General features: G+C 40.9%; 1 protein-coding gene across 2 annotated transcripts in view; it reads right to left on the reverse strand.

Annotated features, from left to right (window-relative positions):
* LOC122156278 (ovostatin-like) overlaps positions 1–25,129 on the reverse strand; it is a 35,980-nt gene extending 10,851 nt beyond the window's left edge. The window contains exons 1-23 of one of the 2 annotated variants that reach the window (XM_042810918.1): positions 25,091–25,129; positions 24,604–24,624; positions 21,781–21,949; positions 21,513–21,597; positions 20,699–20,816; positions 19,827–19,947; positions 19,476–19,585; positions 18,598–18,756; positions 16,788–17,015; positions 16,531–16,588; positions 15,190–15,335; positions 14,145–14,294; positions 13,118–13,288; positions 12,377–12,509; positions 10,461–10,548; positions 9,861–10,089; positions 9,148–9,274; positions 7,390–7,511; positions 6,695–6,746; positions 6,312–6,395; positions 5,205–5,381; positions 1,490–1,571; positions 457–613 (exon numbers count right to left, since the gene is read on the reverse strand). In XM_042810918.1, coding sequence (XP_042666852.1) covers positions 457–613; positions 1,490–1,571; positions 5,205–5,381; positions 6,312–6,395; positions 6,695–6,746; positions 7,390–7,511; positions 9,148–9,274; positions 9,861–10,089; positions 10,461–10,548; positions 12,377–12,509; positions 13,118–13,288; positions 14,145–14,294; positions 15,190–15,335; positions 16,531–16,588; positions 16,788–17,015; positions 18,598–18,756; positions 19,476–19,585; positions 19,827–19,947; positions 20,699–20,816; positions 21,513–21,597; positions 21,781–21,904 — 2,721 coding nt within the window. In that variant the 5' untranslated portion in view covers positions 21,905–21,949; positions 24,604–24,624; positions 25,091–25,129. Of the gene's footprint in view, positions 1–456; positions 614–1,489; positions 1,572–5,204; positions 5,382–6,311; positions 6,396–6,694; positions 6,747–7,389; positions 7,512–9,147; positions 9,275–9,860; positions 10,090–10,460; positions 10,549–12,376; positions 12,510–13,117; positions 13,289–14,144; positions 14,295–15,189; positions 15,336–16,530; positions 16,589–16,787; positions 17,016–18,597; positions 18,757–19,475; positions 19,586–19,826; positions 19,948–20,698; positions 20,817–21,024; positions 21,241–21,512; positions 21,598–21,780; positions 21,950–24,603; positions 24,625–25,090 lie in introns of those variants that run through there. The other variant, XM_042810919.1, reaches the window with a different exon arrangement.
* Between the last annotated feature and the right edge of the window lie 293 nt (positions 25,130–25,422).

Consider the following 25,422-nt stretch of genomic DNA (forward strand, 5'->3'; position numbering starts at 1 on the left):
AAAAAAAAAAAAAAAAAAAAAAAAAAAAAAAAGTCAGTACAGGTGTCCTAGAAAACAAAAAAATAGGATTTTAATGATAGTTTACATAATAGTTAGAACAGACATCAGAATCAATTTCTGTCTCTCTGTGTGCACAAGAAAAAGAGAGTTCAGTCAGGATAAAGCCAAAAGCGTGCTTTTTCTTGGCTTTACACATGTAATAAAGCATGTAATATCTTGTTTAGCCTGCAGTTAAATGCAGTGGTGGAAAAAAAAACCTGAGGTGTCTAACTTAGAAAATTCTATTTGTTTCTACCTCATCATCAATGGGAGACAATACTCATGCCCTGCTTTTATAAGAGACATCAGAGAATGGGAGAGTTATGGGTCGGGTGATTAGCCTGCGTCTAGCTGAAATTATCCAAATCGATACCAATGGCAGGACTGGAAGTTTGAAAGTATACTGAACTCAATTACCTTCAAAGCATTGTTGAAGTGTGACTCAGCATTTTCAAAGCAGCCATCTGCCTTCTGCTTTCTTGCCAGCCAGATCAGAGTTTGAGACTGGACGTTTTCATCAATGTAGATGTACCGTCTTGCTTGTGCAAATGACTTGTATACAAAGGCAGTGAGCCTACAGGTGAACCAGAATCAGAAAGCACATAAAGTGTGAACAAGATTAAGAGAAGGTATACCAGTAACTGGATATGAATAGAAATGGACATAGAATGAAATCCATAATGCCTGTGGTAAAAGAAACAAGTGTTTTGTACATTTTAAATAAATAGTTAAAATTCTGGTATTACAAACTGACCTGAGATTTCTCCATTACTGCACTGAAACCTTTCTTTCAGAGCTGGAGTAAAGCATAGACACAGCTTGATGATTGATGGTAGTAATTTCTTACTTTAACCAACACTATTATAAAATAAACTGGGTAGGAAGGGACTCCTAGAAGTCTCCAGTCCCATCACCTGCTTAAACTAAGATCAGCATCAAAGCTCAGTCAGATTGCTCAGTGTCTTGCCCTGCTGCATGGCAAAAATCTGCAGAAATTGAGTTTTCTACACTATCTCTGGGCACCTGCTTAAATGCTACACCCTTCTTCTAGGCAAGACTTGTTTTAATTCTATCCAGCTTTCCTTGCTGCAGTTTGCATACAGAAAAATTGTTTTCCTTACTCTGTGCACCTCTGACAAGAGTTTGACTGTCTTTTCTACAGCCCTGATCTAGGTGGTAGAAGGCTGTATCTAGGTATCCATTAGCCTCCCATTCTATGGGATGAACAAATTCAATTCTTTCAGTCTCTCCTTGAGCATTATGTGCTCCAGACCCTGACCATCTTATTGTCATTCTGTTGCAACGTCTCCAGTTTTACTCACATCTCTCTTAGTGGGAGATCCAAATTAACTGAACTATGTCCATTTAGTCCATTAAAAATAAGAATCACCAGAAACGTTTCAAAGCCTAAAGATTCTGAACTAGGGAAATAGAAAGTGTCATCATTTACCACACATTTCCTTCCTTGTCTCGTGTCCCAAAGGAGCTGTAGGAGCCATCCTGGTGTTTGTATGACAGCTGTTTCTGGTATCCTGAAAATACAATAAAGATGTTTTCTTATCAGAGATAAGAACTAGTTATGGTCTTTATTCAACAGAAGCACACTGTGTTTTAACACAAAGATTCTAGCCACTTATGCTCCTGACAGTACTAAATGCTTCTTTGGCTTGCTGCCATCACAGGCTTCTGTGCAATACATAGAATCACAGACTTGAGGTGAAAGGGACACTTAAATAACATCCAGTCCAATGCCCCTGCAGAAAACAGGACAGGTTGCTCAAAGCCGCATTCAGCCTAACCTTGAATGCTTCCAAAGACAGGACATCCACCATCTTTCTGGGCAACCTGTTCCAGTGGCTCACTACTGTTACTGTAAAAAAACAAAACCAAAAAAAACTAAACAAAACAAAACAAAAAACCCTTTTCCTTATATCAAATCTAAACCTCTCTTCTAGTTTGAAACCATTTCCCTTGAAGGCTCCCAAGAATCTGCCCTTTTCTTTCTTATAGCCTCCTTTAGATAATGAAAGGCTTCTGTATAGTCTCCCTGAAGCCTTCTCTTTGGCTGATGCCCAGCTTGCAATCCATCAGAAACCCAAAGTCCTTTTCAGCAGTGCTGTGCTCAATCCTTTCATCCCCCAGCTTCTATTAATAGTGAAGGTTGTAGTAACCCAGCTTCAATGCTGAATCTGTTGAATCTCATTAGGTTCTCCTGAGCCCACTGCTCAAGCACGTCTAGGTCTCTCTGGATGGCATCCCATTTCCCATTCATATCAATTGTACCACACAGGTTTGGTGTCACTGGCAAACTTGTTGATGGTGCTCTCAATCCCACTATCAATATAGTTGATGAAGATACTAAAGTGCATTATTCCCAGTACAGATTCCTGAGGGACACCACTTGTCACCGATCTCTATCCAGACATTGATTCATTGACTACTACCCTCTGGGTGCGATCTTGCAGCTTTTTCCTCATCCATTGAATGGTCAGTCCATCCCACCCACATCTCTCCAATTTGGAGAGCAGGACTTTATGGGAAGACTGTGACAAAGGCTGTACTGAAGGCCCAATAGATAACATAAGCAGCTCTTCCTTTTTCCACTGATATAGTCCATCATAGAAGACCACTAAGTTGGTCAATGAGGACTTGTTCTTGGTGAAGTCATGCTAGTTTTCTTGCATCACTTCCCTCTCTTCCACGTGCTTTAGCATAGCTCCCAAGAGGATCTTCCCTGGTACAGAAGTCAGTAGTTTCCTGGGTCAACCTTTCTGAAAAATGGATGTTTTTTTTTTTTTTTTTTTTTTTGTTTGTTTTGTTTTTTTAAAGCTATCAGGCACTTCACTTGACCACCATCATTCTTCAAATATCATGGAGAGAGGCCTGGCAACTATATCAGCAAATTCCCTCAGGACTCTGGGACACATCTCACTGGATCCATAAATATATGGGTGTTCAGGTTTCTTCTGTGTTATGAACCTGATTTTCAATTACAGCAGGAGGGGCATTGCTCTCCAAGTCCTCACCTTTTGACTCATCTACTCAAGGGTTGTATGAAAACCTATCATTAGTGGAGACTGAGGAAAATTGTCGATTGCCTCAACTTTCTCCCTGCTCGTTGTTACTAAGCTGTCCTGTATTGGATTGTCCTGTATCTCCTGGACTTTCCTTTTCTCGTTGATGTAGCTGTAAAAACCATTCTTGCATCAGTGTACAGGCATATCAGCTGGGCAGCCAGTCTTGTCAATTTCTTTGAGGATAACTCCTTAATTCCTTTTAATTACCTACCTCGAGTCTTCCTCTTGCTTTCATCACCACAAGGTCTCAAGCGTGCAGCAGGTTGACAGCCCCCACTAGCACCCAGTTCCTCTAACCTAACTATGCTGTCCCACAGCTTATCATGGGCAGGCTCACTATAGCCCCCCTCCCCCTGACAATGAGCCCTGACAGCTTTTTGCCAAGAACCATCTTCCCCCTTTGAGAAAGGATAACCCTATCTAGCTCCTGCAAGCCTGGTGCCATATAGGCTGCTCCACTTTCAAAAAACCCAAAGTTATAGCAGAGGCAGTCACAAAGCCAGCTGTTTATCAATAGGATCTTTCAATTTCTTTTTTCTTACCCAGAACAGAAGATTATCTGTGCCATCAATTCCTTCAACTGATGTTCCAAAGCCCTGAAGTCCCTTTTGATGGCCTTTGAATTGCATGTAGCCGTTTCATCACTTTCCAAGTGGAAAAGCAGTGATGTTGGCCATACCAGGCTAGGTAATCATCTCATTATATCCTTCACCTGAGCCCCATAGAGACTTCTCTAAGATGACTTCTCTAAGAAGGAGATATGCTTAGAGTATTGGGCATTCAGTTCTCTGCAGGGAAGAGCTCTCTATAACTAATAACCCCCTCTTCTTCTTTGAAGATGTAGCCTTGACAATGGTGGAAGGCTTTTTTTGTTTTGATTTTATTTATTCCTCCAGTGTAAATGGGCTGTTAACACCCAAAGACAGGCATTCTGTATCCAGAGCCTTGTACTGTTATACAGAAGCACTTGGGGGTTTAGAGTGAATGAGTTCTGCAGTTCTGAGAACAGATTTTCTTCCAGCTTTTCTTTCCTTTCCTTTGAGTTTTCTTTGAGTTCAGCCTCAGAGTGATAGGATACAGTCTTCTTTGGATCTTCTGCCTTCTTCTGTGGTAGACCTGTTTTTGCAAGGGCAATGTAGTTCCTCTGCTCAGTCCTCTTGGTCCCCATGACACTTTTAAACTTATATATTTCATCTCATAACTTCTCCACTATGCTGAACAAATTATCCACCCATTCACACCTCACACAGCTGCTCTCATGGCTGCCAAAGGATGTCAGACAAAGGCTCAGGCACTCCGTGCAGCTGGAGGCCTGGATGACCGTATGCTTGCCTTAGAGATCAAGCTGAGTTTTGGCATCTTTCCTGCTGGTTGCCAATGCCCTTGCTTTCCATCGGGTGGATACCTTGACTAGGGTCTCTATTCTCTGGGGACGTTAATCCTATACTCCAATCACAGGATAGCCCTGTACCTAGAAGGCAATAATCCCCTTTTGAATTTACCCCTCTAGCCCAAGGATGCTGGGTCTGTCTATTTGCTCTTCCTGAGCGAACTGCCTTGCACAGTGCCGCAACATTCCCTACTGCCACACCATACCCTATCTGCCTGCTCCTAGTCACTAGTGCTCCTAGGGGCTGCCTTTGTACGTGTGGGCAGATTCCGCCATCTCTCCTGGCTCCACCCATGCTGTATTATAGCTGCCTCTCCCCAGAGGCTCTAGGGTTCTTGAGTTAGCGGTTTTCACTGTGGTTTTGCCTCGCTGGCAAAGGCCTCCGGCATGAGCCTACGCCCTGAAACCAGTCTCTATAGGAAGTCTTTGAGGTTGTCTTGATTTTTATAGTGCTGCCATTCCTCCTGGTTCTGTCTGCGTTGTCTCAGAGCTGCCTCTTGTTACAGCCACCACACTTCTCATTTTGCAGTTTTAAACGTCATTTTGCTGGGAGAGGACCTTTGTGCAACTCTCTGCTCTGGAGCTGATCTCCTCAAAGTCTAGCACATGTGGTGCTAGAATTCAGAGATCTGCGTTCACCAATTAGAGCTCCAAAGTTTAAACACAATACTAGATGAAAGAATGTGAAAGGCTGTCACCTGTGGTTAAATATCCAGTACTCTTGACTCTAATCTCTTCAGTCAGCTGCCCAGTCTTATTCAGATAATCCAGGACATAGATGTTGGGTGTGAACAAGGCCATGTTCTGTTCTCCACAGCCATAAGGCATATGGAGGAGGTTTTCCATGTTCCTTAAGGCTGTACCCAAAATGTCTCCTGAGAATTAAAGATACGAGCGGTTAGGTCAAGCTTGTTTTTTATTACACAGCTTTATACATTGCTTTATGTTACATTACTCCATTGCCTTTGAGTCCATAATAATCACAGCAGTCAAAGAATATTATGATTTTTGATTTTGATGCTGGGCACATGAGAAACTGTAAATTTAAGAAGGAACCAAGTACTGATACTGACTGGAATGATTTCTGAGAATCAGCTATCAACCCTTCTGAGTTAGTATTCCCTAGCCTTTTCAGCGTGCTTCCTTTTTGGTGTGCATATGTGAAAATGACAGTTGATCATATGTTGCTGATGGGCTACATATGCTGTGTTCCACAGCACCAGTACATTCCACACTGTCTCCGGCACGGAAAACAACTGTTTTTAGAAAGCAGTCTGCATTCAGAAACTCATAAACTTTTCATTAAGGAGAACTTTTATTCTTAATGAGTTTAAGATTAGTAGGTCAGATTGGGATATGAAAGTCTCATTCTACAGATATTTGTGAACAGACAAATGTTTTTCACTATGCAAAAGCGTAATTTGAATTATGCAGTCAGCATATTTTTGAAGTCTTCTATCTAAGAAATCAAAACAATGTGAATTTTTTTTCAAGAAGTCTGCTTTTGCTTACTTTTCAGTTTTACTGCACAGAACAGGATAGCTAATGCAATATTATCTGAAATGAAATATAAATGGAAATAATTTTACTGTTTTGTTCTATCCTTTTTTGATACAATAGGAGGGAATTTTGGCAAAGAAAGATGGTTGTTCATTTCAGAAAGTAGGAAATATTTGTTTAAAATCAAGATGACGATTCTCCTCAAATTTATTTTAGTTTTGCATAGGTATACATGATAGCACTGGAAGCCACACAGGAGGAAAAAAATACTTCACTTTCAATTGTTGTCTAGGTGTTACACTTACCAATGACAGAAAAATAAACTCTGGCTGATCCCTGCACTACATTTGTTGGCAGGTTGAGAAGCACTGGCTCAGAAACTGTTGTGCCTAACAAGAAAACATAACAGTAATTGTTGAAAATATCATTTTTCTGGAAGTTTTTACTTTCTAAGCATGACTACAGTTAGAATTACTATTTGCTGTTTTGATAATGAAACTGCTGAAGAGTCCATGCCCAATGAGTCTGAGGTATTTTTGAAAATCCTGAGCTGTAGCCCATCTCATCTCCTCAACCCTGAGACCATTCTTCCTCTTCTGGAAGGGTCTCTGATTTCATAGGACAAAACCAACAAAGCAGTGAATTCTTTCTACTGATTTCCTGGATTCAATGAATAAACTTGCCTTACCTTTTGTACAGATGAGGGAGCTCTGAGTCAATTCTTTTTTAACACCTTCAGGCTGTTTGATTGCAGACAGGTCAGGGAGAATTAAAAAAAAAACATCACCATGAAACCAGAAACAATTAAATAGTGTAAGGTATTACATAGATGTAGCTATCCAGAGGGTGCATCCCCCTGTACCCAGTTCTGCCTTATCTCCATTAGAATATCTCTTCGTCCATGTCCTACTCTCATTATTACACCACAGCCTGTGCAGAGCACTATCTTTCTTAGAAAACATATATAAAATAGGCATTTCCAGCCTCTGAGGAGGACTTGGGGAGAATTGTGTCTCTTCTACTCTAGGACGCTCAAGACAAATCTCATTCCTTTCATATCTGCCCTCCTACAATTACAGTCCTCCTATTACAATCACAGGCAAAATGCACATGTAGATAAGGAATGGAATCTCTTCCCCTCTAAATACAGCTCTGCTGACATCCAGAGAGTTCAGGGCATTTACGCTCTTTGTTCTAGAAAGAACAGTGGATGCCAAATTGTTCTGAATTCCACTCTCAGCTTTATATGGAGAAATGTATTGTACACATCTCCATCTGTGTCAGCTTTCTTGTCTCTTAACATCAGCTAATATCTCCCAGATCATAGGTAAGAGAACTGAATTTCCAAAAAAACAGGGAGTACATGAAAATCTTGTATTGTACCTCAACTAGTAGCATTTGAGTCAGGGTGTCCGTGCGAATTGTCTCCTCTTCTGCTGGTGTGCTATTTTTGGCAGCTTTAGTATTCAGTTTGGCTTCAGCAGTAATTGTGAATTTCACCTCGCCTGGAGAGCCAACCACCAGTTCAAGAAAAGAAAGTTATTTTCTGCGTCTATAGTTACCTCTGGCTTTCATTGCCTCCTTCTAGTCTTGTGGTCTGTTGACAAATGTATCTCTCTAAAGGCAGCTTAGTAGAAACAAATTTAGTTAAAGCTCCACATCTCTCCAAGGATGGCAAGGAACAGTTGCCTAGAGGCTCAGCACCATACAGTCATTAGCTCACTCCTCCCCTTCCCAGTGGGATGGGGGAGAGAATCAAAAGAACAAAGCAGAACTCAAGGGTTGAGATAAAACTATTTACTAAGATAGAGAAAATTAGAAGGAAAATAGTTATGACTATATATATATACACACACTATACAATATATTCTATACCCTATATATAACATGTTATATACGAATATATACACACGTATATGTACGTATATAACAAATGGTGTACAAGCAGTTTCTCACCAATATCTAGCGGATGCCCAGCTAGTCCCCTGAGCAGTGGGAGAAAGAGATGAATTCCCATCACTTTCACTGCTTAACAGGCAACTATAAACATTGGTGTGTTATCACATTGTTTTTTCTCCTAGAACCAAAACATAGCATGATACCAGACACTACGAAGAAAACAATTCCTTTCCAGCTGAAACTATGACAGGGTCCAGTACAAGGAATGAAATACTGACAACTGACAGTACTCACTAACAGTTTCTACCTCTTCTTAACCTTTTGTTATCTCTCTCTGGCCTAGGGGCAGTGTTGCAATACTTGCAATAGATGCAATACAGCATGCGCCGCTGCCTCTTTCCTTCAGACAGAATTCATTAACTGAAGGCAATGCTTAAGAGCAGCCTCAGTGCTGCTGCAACACACCAGAACAACTCTAGAGTGAGCAGCTTGACAGGCACTGCTCCTTTTACCCCTGAAGTTGTTGCAAATAGGAGATCCAAAGGAGTTTTCCTCTTGGGACAAAATGCTAGAGAGACCACATCTTTATTTTTTTCAGCTTTGTAGCACTATTTCACTGCTTATCCACTTCTTGTCTTACTATAAATTTTCCACTGAGTTTGAAGGAAATCAGTCACACTGATTTAGAAACATTTTAAAGAAAAGGTTTATCTGTTGTTCATGTTCAGAAGAATTTTTGCTAAAGTTTTTTTATACTTCAATTTTTAATGTACTAGCACATGCAAGCTGCTGTAAATGCTTCTTTTGAAGACAATGCTGACTCAAAGATAGTGTAAATTAACACAACTGGGTTAAACTAAGGAGGAGCAATGTCCTCTTCACTCATTCATTCTTACTGAATAGAATTGATTTGATAATAAGACTGTCAACTGAATTATTATAGCCTCATGAAGTCCTGACAGTATTCCAAGCATGACAAGGCAAGTGAACAATTCTTCCTAAAATAGACAAGAAATAAACTACTGAAATTAGAAGAGATAAAACACCAGAACAAATAGCTACTTATTCAGTGCATATATCCATGCATAGGGGAGCTTTAGCGAAAGTCCAATACTAGATTTATGTAGTGGAGTTGTCCAGAAATGCCTGCCTGTGGGTTATTGATCCTTCATTAACAAGTGAAATGACAAAAGTTGAAAGATAAAATTGAGATGAATTAGGGTGACCAAAAGACAGAATTACCAAGACTGAGGAGCCTAGCAGCCCAAATATAAGTTTTTCTTTCATTGGCACACACCCTTGCTGTGTTTACTTCTGGTGAAAGGACTTCCACCTTGTAGTCACTTGACTCTGCCAGTATGGCACTGATCTGAGATGCAGAGAGAAAGAGAAAAATTACAAACGAAGTAGGCTGCCCCTGAATTTACGCTTCAGGGCACAGGAAAATGTCACTTGCTGGTGAAACCATGTCATCTGACTCTGTAAGATAGTACCTGGAAATAAGAAAGGGACGCTTGTTTGAGGAAATAGCAAACCTATCTAATTTGTACCTGCTGTTACTGGCTGCATACAGAAGCATGCCAAGACGTCTGTGCTCATTTTATCAGTCACATTTTCTTATGATTTTCTGCTATATGCTACATACTCGGTACATATTATTTGGGAGAGCAAAATACCCACATACTCTGTTCAAATTTCTCTCTCAGGAGCAAAAATAACTGAACTATGTAGGGATAAGAAGCAGGTTCTTATCTTCTTTGTACCAGTCATAGTGATCATTGGCCACACTATCCTAATGATGCAGCAATGGATCCTGTCAGAGAGGCTGAGAGAGTACTGTGTCAGCAGAGTACTTGTTTCTGCATTTTTAATGCAATATGCAGGACAGAAAAACAATGCTGGGAACTCTGGGGAAGAGGCAAACCGGATAGAAATTGAAAGGGAATTTGATGTACCTGGATGCACTTGTCAAGGTAGTTGAAGATGTTGGCTATTAAATTAATTCTTTCCCCTCGAATGACGGAGTATGGCAAGGCAAGATCCACAAAGAATGGCTGAAATGCTGTCAGTGAAACAGGTGAGGAGATGCCAAACCCAGCATCATCCTGCAAACAGAAAGCACTGGCTTTCCATTCTGTGATAGTATCAGGGATGGTGTAGCAGATATTAGCTTCTCCAGTAGAACTGAGGAAAACAAGAAAATCTGAATGAGAAATGATATTTGGAATTGTCAGAGCAAATTATAGAATAGGCCCATAACAGAGTTAATACTTCAGACTTCTCATCTCAGTTTCTTTAGGATTCTCCTCCATATTTAAAAGAAATTATGAAATTGGAGGTAAAGATGAAGGTGTTGATGAATTATGTGTTAAAAAGCACTTGGAAAAAGTCTTGGCTTTTTAAATTTAGAAATAACATTTGTTTAAATGCCACAATGTCCAAGCATGCAGATTAGAACCAATATATTTGGATTAATGTTCTATCTTCCAGCATTCATCTCAGCAACAACTCAAATATCCACATAAGAGATAAGAAGTTAAGGTGAAAATACTCACTTTGTGTGAACCAGATCCCAAATCCAGGTCTCAGGAAAGTATTTCCTAACAGTGTGAACAGCACCAGCAGCAGTAATCTTTGAAAGTTCTAGGGAAGATTATGAGTACATTTTTTTTCTTTGTTCTATCTGTTCTCTCTTCCTATAGGAAAATATTTGAGAATCTAGGCATTTCACAATACAATTCAGCTTTTCCTCCAGTGAAAGGCACATCACCTAATTAGTAAGGGATTTTAGTTTCTCCTCTATCACTACATCTCTTCAATTTGCAAATGGGCTAACAGAGTATATATTGCTTTAAAAATTCTCCCTTATAACTCAATAATTTTACCCTGTCCAGACAAATAAACTGGAACTGAATTTTCATTCCGTTGGAAAGCCAAACAACAGGACTGTATGGAAACTTCTGAATCATGGCCTGAACCTCTGATTGATCACCTGAGGTAAGCAATGAGTCAGCCCTAGAAGCGTAGGTGAAGGCAATTCACCTGTGCTGCCAGAAGGGGTGGAGCCTGTCTCCATCTCTCCTAGACCCCATTTAAGAGCAGGCTACCTGTGGGGAAGGATCTCCTTTGGGAGTTTTCCAGTGAGCCCAGGAGAAGGGTAGGCCCTTTACCTATTCGTTTCGTTTTGGTATAACAACCTGCTTAGCTAGGCTCTCTTGTATATTTCTTAATTATAACACCTGTGTATTCATTACACAGACCAAGACCAGGAACCTAGGACTTAGTTCTATGATTTCATGGCCTCAGTTGTGGTGTCAAACAATCAATTCAGCATGCCACAGATTTCCTCAGGCTTGTTTGCTGTATCATAGAAATGACCATACAAATATCTGCGAACTCTAGTTATTTTGTTGATTAAAATCTAACTTGGAGGATTGTTTTCTTAAATCTTGCTGATTTATAAAGTGCTTTCAAGATTATGTGTGAAGTATGTTAGGTGCTGTGTGATTTCTTAATATAATTAATTTGCATAATATTTCCACATTAGTATTTCACTTAAAATGTATGATTGAATTGTGAGTTGTGCAAAGGTTCTTATGGGGGAAACACCAAAAAACTAATATCAGTTTAGGAAAGTAATTCTCTTTTCCACATGCATCCTTCTATACCTAAGAGGGAGAGAACTGATTGTAATTCTGTGAGTACTGTCAGCAAAAGATTACTAGAGACAAAATGTGAGACAGAGATCTGTTCCCTAAAGCCTTAACATGCTGTCCATTATTTTCTATATGCACAAGTTTTGAAGACCAGGCATACTGGAAATGGAGACACAGCATGAATCTTCTGTTCTGGGACAAGTGCTCTTCAACATCTTCATCAATGGCATCAATGATGGGCTTGAGTGCACCCTCAGCAAGTTTGCTGATGACACCAAGCTGAGTGATGTGATTGACACACTAGAAGGGAGAGATGACATCAAGAAGGACCTCAACAAACTCAAAAGTTGGGCCCACATGAGCCTTGTTAAGTTCAACGTAGTAAATGCAAGATTTTGCACTTTGGTCAAAGTAATCACAGATACCTATACAAGCTAGGAGGACTCCTTGAAAGTAGCTCTGTGGGTAAGGACCTGGGGGTCCTGGTGAATGAATAACTGAATGTTGTGCCAGCAACATGCTCTTGCAGCTTGGAAGGCCAATAGTATCCTGGGCTCCATCAGAAGAGGGGTGGCCAGCAGGGACAGGGAGGTGATTGCCTACTCTGCCCTCATGAGGCCCATCTGGAGTACTGTGTCCAGGTCTGGAACCCCCACTGCTGGAAAGATGTGGAGCTATTGAAGAAGGTCCAGACGAGGGCCACAAAGATGATCAGAGGGCTGGAGGGTTGGTGGCCCTGCCTGTCTGTGGGAAACTTGATGATCCCTGAGGTCCCTTCCAACCCAAGGCATTCTACGATTTTCTGATTCTTTTACCTTTGCCAAAGGCACTGCCACCACTGGCACTATGATCCAAATAGATAGGATTATCTTCCTGATCCAACTTGTCTTCATTGCACAGAACTGGCTTCCGTAGCATGGAGTTGGTGAAGACCTTCAGGCCCATCTCCTGTATGTAAAAGAATTGATCATGTCACTTGGTGCATGCAGTAGCTACAAATACATGCCACATCTCCTATCTGAGTTAACATCATTCATTTCTCTCCTCACTTCTCACATTCCAGCCTTTCAACTCTGAATGTCACGTTATTCTTCTGCTACAGGCACATGCTGTATTGCATGTATTGCAGGTAGTGACAACTGTTGTTTTGTCACAAGTAGTACTGGTGGTGCTCATGTCAGGTCTTTTGCAACTGGGCAGAGTAAGTTACAAACTCATAGGATGAGTGAGAGTGGAGAAAAGTGTATCAGAAAAGTGTGCATAATATACTCAGAGCTTTACTAGGAATGCCTGAGGTTGTGAACAAAGTTAATGGTCCTGTTTAAGAATCATCTACTGAAGTATGGACTGGATTCCAATGAACATATCAAGTAGTGATTCTCACTCTTCCTGAGTAAGAGGTGGATATCAGATGGTAGAAATTGGATGACTCAAGAGTGAAGGCAGTCGAGGGATCAAAACCACCTTAGTAAGGTGAATGCTAGTGTGACTGAATTCTGGAACATTTGAGGGGGAAAAAAAAAAAAACAAACCAAAAAAAAAACCAGAACACATACCATGAAAATCCTGTAGACATCACCATCATGGCTGACATTGACAGGTTCATAGTACAAGCCTTCAAAAAAAGTGGTTTTGACTGGGGTACATTCCTCTGGCTGGTCGTCTTGCAGGTTGAGTCCATTGTAATAATAGCCATACAAATCACTCAAATGAAGCCGGTAGTACACCTGGGAGGTGAGAACAACTGATGTAAAAACAAGGAAAGGTCCCAGGTTGGTGCCAAATTCTGTCACACCATGAAAATCTTTCATGGCTGTAGAGTGAAAAAGGAGAAAGTTCACTGAAAACCGGTGTGTTTGCTGTGCAGCTCCTTCTGTCATCCTCATTGTGCAGCACATATCCACTCTCCTGCTTCAAGACAAAACTGCCTCTCTTAAAGCATGAAATGAGGAGGATATCAGCTTATTTATTTTTTTTTTTTCAGAAGCACTACATATGCATAGTGTATGTACATATATGATTTTAATCACAAGGATTTGTTTCTTCCCATGCTCCTTTCTCATTTGTATTCAGTAGTTACGGTGGCATGTGAACAGTCCCATGTAGTATCATGGGTTTAGCTAGCAATGCCTACACAGATGAATAAGCAATTTGGCTGATGTTATGCAAGAAGGTCTAGACTCTATCCCTCTTTTTCTGAGTTGTGATGGTTTTTGTAGGGTAAACTTGAACAAAGAGCATGAAGAGATACTGCTGAGTTTTGCAGAGAGAAGATTTGAGTCTGACAAGTTGCTAGCTGATATTCGCAGCTTTTTTTCTGCATCTAAGGCCTGTTTGAGCCACTCTCAGGTACTGCCAAAGTTTTACATTAGTCATATTCTGTTTAACACTGCTATGCTTTCTAAAAGTAAATATTTCACCATCATCTTTGAAGTATACAGCTACTATTTCTTTTTTTCAATCATGGAAATGTCTGTTTACATAGAAAAAAAAAAATACGTAGCCAGCAGAAGAGATATTAGGTGGGCATAGGAATTGTCATTCTGGATGTCCCTAGAACACAGGGCTGGGCATGTGGCTTACGCTCTCAGCAGATAGCTCTCGCTCAGGCTGAAGAAGGAAGACACTCTGATCTACAGCTCGCAAGGCACAATAGGAGTTGGCAGCAGCTTCAAGGCGGATGTTGATTTTAGAGCCTGGGAGAGCCTGCTTCTCGGAGAACTCAAACTGGAGCTGGAAATGAGTAAATTGAAAACAATAAAATAGAAATTAGGAGAATTAGCTTGGCAAGTATATCTAAATCTCACCTTTCACTGACATTAATGCCATTCTCTGTTGGGCAAAGTTCCTTTTGCTTAACAGTCCTTCTGAATCTCTGTTCTGCAAAAATTCATAGCCACATAATCCCCAAATCATTTCCTGACAGCTTAGCATGAGTTTGAGTATATGTGTGAATGCCAGGGATAGATTCTTGTGTTATCAGGCATGCCTGTATCGTTTTCATTCCTAAACACCAACCTGAGTGCAGTTTTTGTGATGAAGTAATTTCCTGCCTTTTCACTCAGAAAAAAAAAAAAGAAAAAAAGAAAAAAAGAAAACTAGCAAGGACATTGAGGCGCTGGAGCAGGTCCAAAGAAGGGCAACAACGTTTGTGAAGGGCTTGGAGAATATGCCCTACGAGGAAAAACTGGAGGAACTGGGGCTGCTTAGTCTGGGGAAAGAGAGGCTGAGGGGAGACCTTACTGCTCTCTTCCAATGTCTGAAAGGTGCTTACAGTAAGAGCGGGGTTGATCTCTTCTCACTGATGACAGAACAAGGGGAAATGGTCTGAAGTTGCTTGAGGGTAAGTTTAGGTTGGATATCAGGAAAAACTTACTTACAGAAAGGGTTGTTAAGCACTGGAATAGGCTGCCCAGGGAGATGATTGAGTCACCATCCCTAAATGTGTTTAAAAACCATTTGGATGTGGTGCTCAGGGACACGATTTAGCGGAGGATCATTAGAGTTAGGGTAGTATGGTTAGGTCGTGGTTGGACTTGATGATCTTTAAGGTCTTTTCCAACCTGAGAGATTCTACAATTCTATGATTCTAGCAAATATAGCCCTTGATAAGAAAACAAATTTTCACCTTGTTTTTGAAGCATATATCACTGTGTATCCAAGAGCTGTCAGCCACTATCTCTCCATTAGGATGGACCGTATAGAGCAACAATCTGGCACTGGGGGCGAGCTTCTCAGTGACAGTCAGTGTAATGGCAAAAGTACCCCAGGGAGCTGTGGAAGGTACATGGAACAGGAGAGGAAAAGCCAACAAAAGAGATTAGATAAGCCTTGGCGTTGGTGGAAGGACAACATATTTGTTCATAACCTATCCGCACCATTAAAAAAGGGATGCTGGCTACTGGGAGATTCATTTCTGAGTGGCTCAGGAAAAACTCCCATCAACAACGTACCAGATGCCAACTAGACAATGCTGAGAGCAGGGTGTTTTGCAGAGAGGGAGCTAAGCTGAGCAGAATTTGGATAGGAAAATCTGTATGTGATTGCTACAGGAAGAGCAATGCTTTGCCTTTGTAGCTCAAACCTTGTTCCTTCTACACCAGATTAAATAAACCAATTACCTAAGCTAAGACAGTGTTCTCTTAACACCAGGAATTATGAAGTTCCTGTTAATACAGATGGCAACTACTAGAGCAGAGACAGGAAACTAAGCTTTATCTTTTCTTGTAAAGTCACATTCTAACACGCATCTTGCTTTTGGTTAGTCACATATATGGAGAGACCACATAGCCTCACGATATTTTAATGAAGGGAGAATTTTATGACAAGGCTGCCTTTTGATGAATAGATGCCCCTCCGTAAACCATACGCAAGCACATGCTGTGCAGCCATAGTGCACAGATACCTGGAGAAAGACCGAAAATGGCCAATACTAAATAAGTCACAGGAGTAAGTAGGAGTGAGACTTACTTAAGTCTCTTACTGAACACCTGGTTCTGCAAGAAAGTACATTTTTTTAATGAAAAAATGGAATTCAGCTTGCTGAATCATTCATGGTATTTGGAATCTTCTGAAGCTTTGATGAATTCCAAGCATCTAATTGTTCTGTCAAATGAGGCACTTATTATTTTGAAATTTTTGGTCTTCTGATTGGTGAAGACTTGGATGCCACAGAACATCTGAAACCTTAAATACTCTTTGAAATAAATAAAAAATAATACAAAAAATGATTACATTCCTCCTGTTCAGTCGCAACAAGGTTTTCACCTCTCGACTCAAAAGACCATTTTGATTATTGTTAGGAGCGGCATTAAAAGCGAATAATAATGTGAGTGGTGAAAGATGTTTAAGAATTAATACCTATTTAGCAACAGTTCCCTGCTTTTGTCTCATCTTATATGAGCTACTACTGTTCTGGTGATAGGAATGATGCTCTGAAGTAACAGTATTGATACAGTCCAGAACTTACCATGAGTGATTCTCACTTGCTTTTGTCCGCTGAGAACAATTTTTCCCTTTGCCATCACCTAGGAATAGAAAAAATCACAAGATAGAATCAAAAGCACCTTCTCCCACAAAATCACTGGTATTGAGTGGTATTCTGACGGGCTTGAATCAAGCTGTGATTTGTAGCCACTGGCTGATCTGAACACTTCTGCCTTATTTAGCGTTCAAGAAAAGGTGGAAGAAAATATATGTTTTGGAAACTGACGTAATAATACGTACCACATAGTAGAAGTCTGTGTGGGTGGCATTTTTGTAGCCCTTTCTACTCAGGACATACTGAATATTAATCATTCTCTGCTGGCCACAGCTTAGTTTCTCCTTCACTGGCTCAATTCTCACAAAGCTGTTGGTCCGTGAGTAGAAACGATGGACAAAGAATAAGGCTTGGGACTCATGATCATTTCTCCACATAAAGAAATCTGCACAGTCATCTGGTGCTTGTGTGGCCTATGATACAGGAGAAGCATATACAAGGAATCAACAAAGTGGAAATTAAAAGATCAGCAGGTAAGTGAGAGGCAAAAGCATCTTCCCTCTAAAATACTTTGTTGGAAAACAGATTTTTTGAGGCTGGTGTGAAAAACTTGTATTTCAGTTGTCCACAGTGTGGGGATTGCAGGACACAATATATTCACGTTCAGATGACACCGAGCTGGGTGAAAGTGTCCATCTGCCTGGGAGTAGCAAGGTCCTACAGGGGGATCTGGATAAGCTGGACCACTTGGCTGAGGCAAATGAGAAGAACTTCAATAAGATGGAGTGCCAGCTTTTGCACTTTGGCCGTAATAACTCCAAGCAACACTACAAGCTTGGGATAGAGTGGCTGGAAAACTGTGTAGAGGAAACAGACCTGGGGATGTTGGTGAACACTCAGCTGAACATGAGTCATTAGCGTGCCCAGGTGGCCAAGAGAGCCAATGACATCCTGACTGGTATCAGAAATAGTGTTGCCAGCAGGAGTAAGGAAGTGATCATCCCTCTACACTCAGCACTGGAGAGGACACAGCTTGAGTACTGTGTTCAGTTTTCGGCCCCTCACTATAAGAAAGACACTGAGGGTCTGGAGCATGTCCAGAAAAGGGCAATGAAGCTGGCATGGGGTCTGAAGCACAAGCCTTCTGGGGAGTGGCTGAGGGAGCTGAGATTGTTTAGTCTGGAGAACTCTCTACAACTATCTGAAAGGAGGTTGTGGTGAGGTGGGGGTCAGCCTCTTCCCTCAGGTAACTAACAGTAGGACTAGAGGGAATGGCCTCAAAGTTTTACCAGGGGAGATTCAGGATGGACATTAGGAAAAGCTTCTCCAAAAGAGTGGTCAGGCACTGGGACAGGCTGCCAGACAGGTGGTGGAGTCACTGTCTCTGGAGTTCAAGGAATGCTTAGATGTTGTATTAAGAGACATGGTTTAACGAGGAAATAGTGGTGGTAGTGGATGGTCGGACTGGATGATCTTGGATGTCTTTTGCCACCTTGGTGTTTTGATGATTCTATGATCTATGTCACAGTATATTAGGGAGGTTATTTTAGATTCTTATTAGTTTGAGACAGGTTGTTAAAACTTAATGTGATTTGGAACTGCCTTGTTCTCAAACAGCCTGCTTTTTCTCATCTATTCCCATAGCACCAGAGAAAACACATGATAACTTGGGGAAGACCATGTCATGATAATGGACATGAGTGTCAGCAGAAATGTAGGGAAGCAGGCTGGCATGCACCCAGGCTGGGTCAGGAAAGCAAGCAGGCTTTGAGAAAGGTCCTCTAGTTCATGAAATGAAAAGAAGGAAGATGACTGCAGAAAAGGCTACAGAGCTGAGAAAAAAAAATAGAGTGGTGCTGAAGATCACACTTGAGGTACATCTGCTTCTCAGGCATTAGAGTTTTCTCGTAATAGTTTCACAGAGGTTGTATGTGTTGCTGAGCTAATTGCCTGTTTTTCTCATCCAAAATAAACCTGTCAGCATCCACTGCTTGCTTCTGATTCTTCTTTCTGCTGAAGAAATTTTTCAGGAATTAGACTAGAGCTTATACTTACTCTCAGTTTAACACTGGGATTAAAGAAGTTGGATGTGTCAAGGGAAAAGGCTGCCGTGCCATTCTCATCAGTGGTATAGTTGGCCTGGTATTCTCCATTGACCTCTAGCACAACAACCCTATTGGCAACAGGCTTGCCATCTGCATTTGTCACAGTGATCTAAACACAAAGAATACACAGGAGTTTCAGGTTAAAAAACGAACAAACAAAAAAAAAAAAACACCCAAAATGAAAAGGATGATAAATGTTCTGCTCACCAGAGAACAGTAACTTAACCACTACGGACATCTGCAGAGAGAGTAGAACTCAAGAGTGAAATGCATGGATATTTAAGAGGCAAATGTGTAACACAGGGCTCGGTAACACCTCCTGTCTTTTGAGATCCAGACACTACCTTCCTTCTGCACTCTGAATCAGGAGAATGCTGTAAATTTCATTTTTCCTTCTGTGCCAGGGTTTATATTGGGTGTACAGGTTGGGAAGAATTTGGATGTGTTCCAGCAGTTACACTGTTTTAAGTACACAGCCACAGGACGACGTGATACCATGTAGGGTAAATTCTACCTTCAGCTTAGGCACTGCTGTTGTGAGCATAGTTTTTTGCACACCTGTCTCACCACTGTGGCCTTTCACTTACTAATTTCTCAGTCATTCTCTAATCACTGCTAAAAAGACTCCCTTATACAGTAGGAATTAGGGTATCATTTTCTGATTTTCTCTAGAAGCTTCTAACACAATGACAGACGTATGAAGCAGTCATGTTTATGTGACATTGATGAAAGCTGTTAGTGCAGGGTAAGGGAAGGCTACAAACAGGGCAATATAGAGATCCTGCTGGACCTCAAGTTCTGCTCTACTCTATATTCTCAGCTACTCACCTCACCAAAGTAAGGAATTCCCCTCCTGTAGTACTGATCCATGTTCCTGAACATCACTCTGTCATTTTCTTGGCTGACTGCTACATAGTCGTAGTTTTTCATCTGGACACCTGTGAGACACACCCAGAAGAAAGGGAAGGAAGCAGAAATCAAAAATGTGCAGAGAACAGTCTCTTTTGAAAAGCTGTATGGAGATGTGATTTTCTGTACAGAGAGCTACACAGATAAAATGGTAGTTGTTCATTATTTGATGAAAAGATCAGAATCCAGGAGATTCCTCCAAATAAGTATCACCTGTGAGATTTAGGGTACTTCCAGTTTAGCTACTTCCCAGTTTTCACTTAGTATTACCTGTCCCATTTTCAGTGATGATGGTTTCTATGTTTAAGCTGGCATACATCCTGGTATAGCTGCGGTACAACTGAAAAGTTTTGGTGGAGACAACAGTGCTGAGACAACCATTGTTTTCCAGCTGAAAAAGGAGCAAAAAGAGGAATACTTATTTTTCTCAAGATTTGGAAAAACAAATACAAGCTCCTAAGCTTGTATTAGTGGGTCTCTGAAGAGCTTCATGCCTCTGCTTGCATTTCCTTTAGTTTTTATCACCTACTTGCTCTCCTCTTCTATTAAACATCTTACTCTTTGGCTCCTCTCCCAGTTCATTGTTGGAAACTCATACACCCACATACATGAAATCCTTTCTCCTCCCTTCCCTCTGTACTCACATCCCTTCTTAAGCACATTTTGCATGATGAATGAGCTCTCTGATAGGAGCTTAGTTCTTTAAAGTACTTTGAATCTGATCTAGATGAGAAATCAAATATCAATTTAACACTGTTCTCAAAGACTCCCAATAGAGGCCAGCTGATTATCCTTGGTAAGTACACACATCCAGTGTTTCAGGAATGATCACGTATTCATAGTTTTATAAGCTCTCCTCTCTCCTACTGACTCTTCTGAGATAGAACTCAGATTTCTTATGAAAAATAATTTCTCTTCTCCTGCTTTCTTGAGGAGAAGGGGCAAAAGCCATTCTTCTAATGAGGTCACTGGTAAAAACTACATTCATGTTCTTTCAGAATTGTCTGTGAAACAGTGAGAAAAATATGCCTCTGGGATTATCTGTCTCATCTTCTCCAGGAAACAAATGTGGTCTCCAAACTTTGCGCTATGTGTTGAGTGGTAAAGTTCACTGGGAAGAAGGGCATAGCCCTGTATCATACCAATCCAGTGACAGCTTCACAGGTTGGTTTCTGGCTTTGCTGACATCGTGGATTATGAAAGTGTTGCTGACACACATTGATTCGGGCAATCCCCTGCACTGGTTGGCCGTAAGTGTACCTAGTAGAGGATGAGACATAAGAATCCAACAATTACCAACTGTAAAAGGGAACTTAGCATGAAACCAGGAAAGACTGCAAAGCGGTGCAGACTCTAAACCCCTTAGGATCCAAGAGTACAAACAGAAAAGTAGCTGGGAATTAGAACATGTTAGTCCTACCTGAATTCTCAATTATTTTTAGGCAGACTTTGACTTTAAAAAACCTACCTTATCATTGTCTTGGTTGAGTCATTCTTTAAGGTCTGAAGCTGGAAAGGGATGTTGGGCTTGTGTTTGGGATATCATTTCCTTCTGCTTGATTTTTTTTTTTTCTTATTATTGCCTTACATGAAGCAAGATGTATGGCAGTCCTTGTTTCTCAGGCTTATGCTACCCTGCCCCTTGGCAGTGTCACACAGAGAAATCTTAATGATAGTCGTCTACTATTTCTCTCCTTCTCTGTAATAATAAAATCAACAGCTAGCAAGTTTATACCACTTAATACCTTCAGACTGTTAAGACACACAAACTCACAAAATTCTAATTCTGCTACGAAGCAGAGTTATCATTATTTTTCATGTTATGGAAGTCATAGCTAAATAAATTGCTCTAGTCTATACACTAATCAGTAGTGGCTCCCTATTTCACAGCATTTCACACTATCCTCTTTCCTGTGTTTCTTGTTTACACATGTTATTCTCAGCTCTTATACTTACAAGGCACAAACATTCATCCTGATTTCTTCATCAAAGAAAGAGATCCTCCTGGGCATGCTAGTTGTCACTTCAAACTTTGGCAGAACTGAGAATACAAGGTGAATATGACTGATCAGCAGTAGTATACCATGGACAGGTGCATAAGAGGAAGACAGTAAAAAAAAATTAAAAAGAATTGGAGATTTCAAAGCACTTAAGCTCTGCACTCACAGCTCGTATCAGACTTAGACAGAGCCAGCCTTTGCGGAAGTTCACAGTGCTTGCTTACCATATTCCTCCACTGTGAAGTATTCATGCTCCTTATCCCCTGACTTCTTCTCCACAATGATATGATAGGACCCCAGAATTGGCTCCTCGATTAATGGGAATGAAAGCTGGATAATGCCATGCATAGATGATACATCCAACCACTGGAAGATCTGATTTTGCTCTGGGTCCTGGGGAGTGGGAGAAAGAGAAGTGTCAAAACTTTTCTCACCCTTTTTCTTGGCTTATTTTAAATTTTCTGTCCTGGTATACTGGTTTAATGTTTTACTGAATGAATGTGAGTCTGAGTGGATGGCATGCATGATATGACTTACCATTAGTTTTCCAGATCTCTTTGTGCCTTAAACAGTCCCAAGTCTATGTTTACCTGAAAATTATCTACACTACCAGATGATCTCAGATCATCCATGAATAGTATCTGATTATGACTCAGGTTGCTTATCTGCAGCTCTTCTAGTACGAGTATTTTTGATTCAGTTCTTCCTTATGTCAAATGGGAACATTATGCTGGCCCCCCTTGAAATGAAATGCTGAACACTGACTTAATGTTTGCCTTGCTTCTAGCAGAAGATGACATTTTCAGAAAGAGACTCTTTTTTGCCTGTATGCAGATGACTCTATTTAATATTTCAATTTGCTGCAGTCCTACCAACATAAGACTGTACTAAACACCCATGTTTGAATCCTAACAAAAGAAACAACAACTTTTTGCCATCTCCAACTAACACCTCCAGTTCTGCTGACTCCTCCTGCTCTTTGTCTTTAGATTATGATGGATGAGTCTTTGTCGGATAATGACACTCAGAGGAGCTATGTCTAAACATGCCAGCACCTGCATGTACACTTTGCTGTGGCACAAAGGGGAAAATGTTGTGAAAACAAATGGAAGAGATTACGTAAAGACAGGGTTGTAAAGACAGAAGGGTCTGGATTTGAAGCTGCAAATTAAGTATGTAAGCAAATAATAAAGAAACCATAAACCAAAAATTCTGTTTGATTCTGTGGTTTGTCTAATTGTTAAAATTATTTGAGAAGTAACCTGTGCAGCAGGGCATATTTATTTTCTATCCAGGTTAACACAGTGAATGGGACAATGTTTTTTCTACCACTATGCTTTACAACTACATTTTCCATCACAGAATCATACCATAGAATCATAGAATGGCATGGGTTGAAAAGGACCTCAAAGATCACCTAGTTTCAACCCCCTGCCACAGGCAGGGTTGCCAACCATCAGACCAGGCTGCCCAGAGCCACATCCAGCCTGGCCTTGAATGCCTTCAGCTATGGGGCATCCACAACCTCCTTGGGCAACCCATTCCAGTGCTTCACCACCCTCTGAGTCAAAAATTTCCTCCTAATATCTAACCAAATCTCCTCTGTTTTCGTTTAAAACCATTCCCCCGTGTCCTATCACTATCAACCCATGTAAACTGTCATTCCCCCTCCTGTTTATGAGCTCCCTTCAAGTACTGAAAGGCCACAATGAAGTCTTCTCTTCTCTAAGCTAAACAAACCAAGTTCCCTCAACTCTTCTTCATAGCAGAGGTGCTCCAGCCTTCTGATCATCTCAGTGGTCCTCCTCTGGACTCGTTCCAAGAGCTCTGTGTCTTTCTTGTGCTGGGGGCCCCAGGCCTGGACGCAGTACTGCAGGTGGAGCCTCACAAGAGCTGAGTAGAGGACAATCACCTCCCTCTCCCTGCTGGCCACCCCTTTTTTCATGCAGCCCAGGATATACTTGGCCTTCCCAGCTGCAATTGCACACTGCTGGCTCATGTCCAGCTTCTTGTTCACCAGGACCCACAAGTCCTTCTTCACAGGGCTGCTCAAAAGATGCTAAGTCATGCTGGAATATATCAGTGTTAAGTTCCAGAAACTCTGGAATAAAATGTTCCGTGTCAAAATTGTAACAAATCAGTTGTAACAGTAACAGTAATGTCTGACTCAGACATTAGACTGTACTGTAATTCTTGAAACTGCTACACTGCTAGTAAGAATAAACGATTTGTATTTTCTTTACAATTCTGTTAAACACTCTTGCAAAGGATTAGTTATGAATGAATTTCACGTAGTGACAGGCATCTGAAAGCACAGTTCTTGCATACTAGAGATGGTATCATCTAGGAACACTTTTCTGTGAGTCTTCAGCTACACTCAATGTCTGATACATTTCCTAAATGAAGATGCGAATCACAGAGTCACAGAATCGTAAGAGTTGGAAGGGACCTTTGGAGATCATCTTGTCCAACCCCCCTGCAGGTTCCCTACAGTAGGTTACAGAGGAAAGCATCCAGATGGGTTTTGAATATTTGCGCAGAAAGAAAATCCACAGCTTCCCTGGGCAGCTTGTTCCAGTACTCTGTCATTCTCAAAGTAAATAAGGTATTTCTCACTTTCATATGGAATTTCCTATATTTCAGTTGGTGGCTGTTACCCCTTTCCTTTCACTGGATATCACCAAAAAGAGGCCGGACCCATCCTCTCAACGCTTGCCCTTTAGATATGAGTGTTGATAACATCCCCTCTCGATCTCCTCCAGGCTGAACAATCTCAGGTCTCTTAGCCTTTCCTCATAAGGGGGAGATTCTAGGCCCCTAATAATCTTTGTAGTTCTCCTGAACTCTCTCCAGTAGTTTCTGTCTTTCTTGAACTGAAGAGCCCAGAACTGGACACATCAATTTCACTTGTTCTGGATGCCTAATATTGACAGTAGAATCAGTGAGGAACATGCACTTCAAAAGACAAATGAGAAAATCATGTTTTGGAAATGACAGCATTGGCATTTCCAAAGAAACTGTCACTTTAATGACAGTGCATCTCTTACCTTAATGATGATTTGGGGATACTGGAGGAGAAAAAAAAAAAAAGAGGGAGAGAGAAAAAAGAAAAAGTTATCAAAGCATAAAGAAATCAACTGTGGACTTTGAAAAATACTGGTTGAATCCCTCTGAATACTGATAACTGGCTTAAGGAAACAATTTGAAATTCATGTCTGTAATTTAAGAGATAATTTTAGGATACAAACTGTTTATGAATCTATCTTTTACATAAAGACATCCAATCTCTTTCTACATATCAGGGGCATTTGAAGAGAAATGACCACAAAATCTGAGCACTGAGAGATTTCCAGGAGTGCTTTCAGAAACCTTGCCTTCTATAAAGGCAGGAAAGGGATAGAGTACGAAATTACAGCAGTTCTCTAAGAACACTGGGAACAATTCCAGCTCCCTTTTACTCAACATACAAGTGAGCGAATCTCTATGAAGAGTATTCCAAAGACATGCTCAAAAAATCTTGACTATCATTCTTACTTACTGTCTCCTGAACAGGTCTGAACTGGCTATCCAAAGTGACCACACGAAACATCACTGGAAAAGATGTAGGACAAAAGAGAATCATTTACTTTTGTGGTGGTAAGTTCATCCCAGCATATGACTGAAACAAAATTTGTGCAGGCTTTTAGGAAGAACTAATGAGTCCTCAGAGAACTGGAGTGTTAGAAAGAACTTGATTATTTTAGATAGTGACAAAGAAAAGGAAAGGGGAAAGGAAAGGAAAGGGGAAAGGAAAGGGGAAAGGAAAGGGGAAAGGAAAGGGGAAAGGAAAGGGGAAAGGAAAGGGGAAAGGAAAGGGGAAAGGAAAG

The sequence above is a fragment of the Centrocercus urophasianus genome, unplaced genomic scaffold (genome assembly GCF_019232065.1).
Source record: "Centrocercus urophasianus isolate 14NV4802_14NV808 unplaced genomic scaffold, USGS_Curo_1.0 seq_12, whole genome shotgun sequence".
NCBI classification, from domain to species: domain Eukaryota; kingdom Metazoa; phylum Chordata; class Aves; order Galliformes; family Phasianidae; genus Centrocercus; species Centrocercus urophasianus.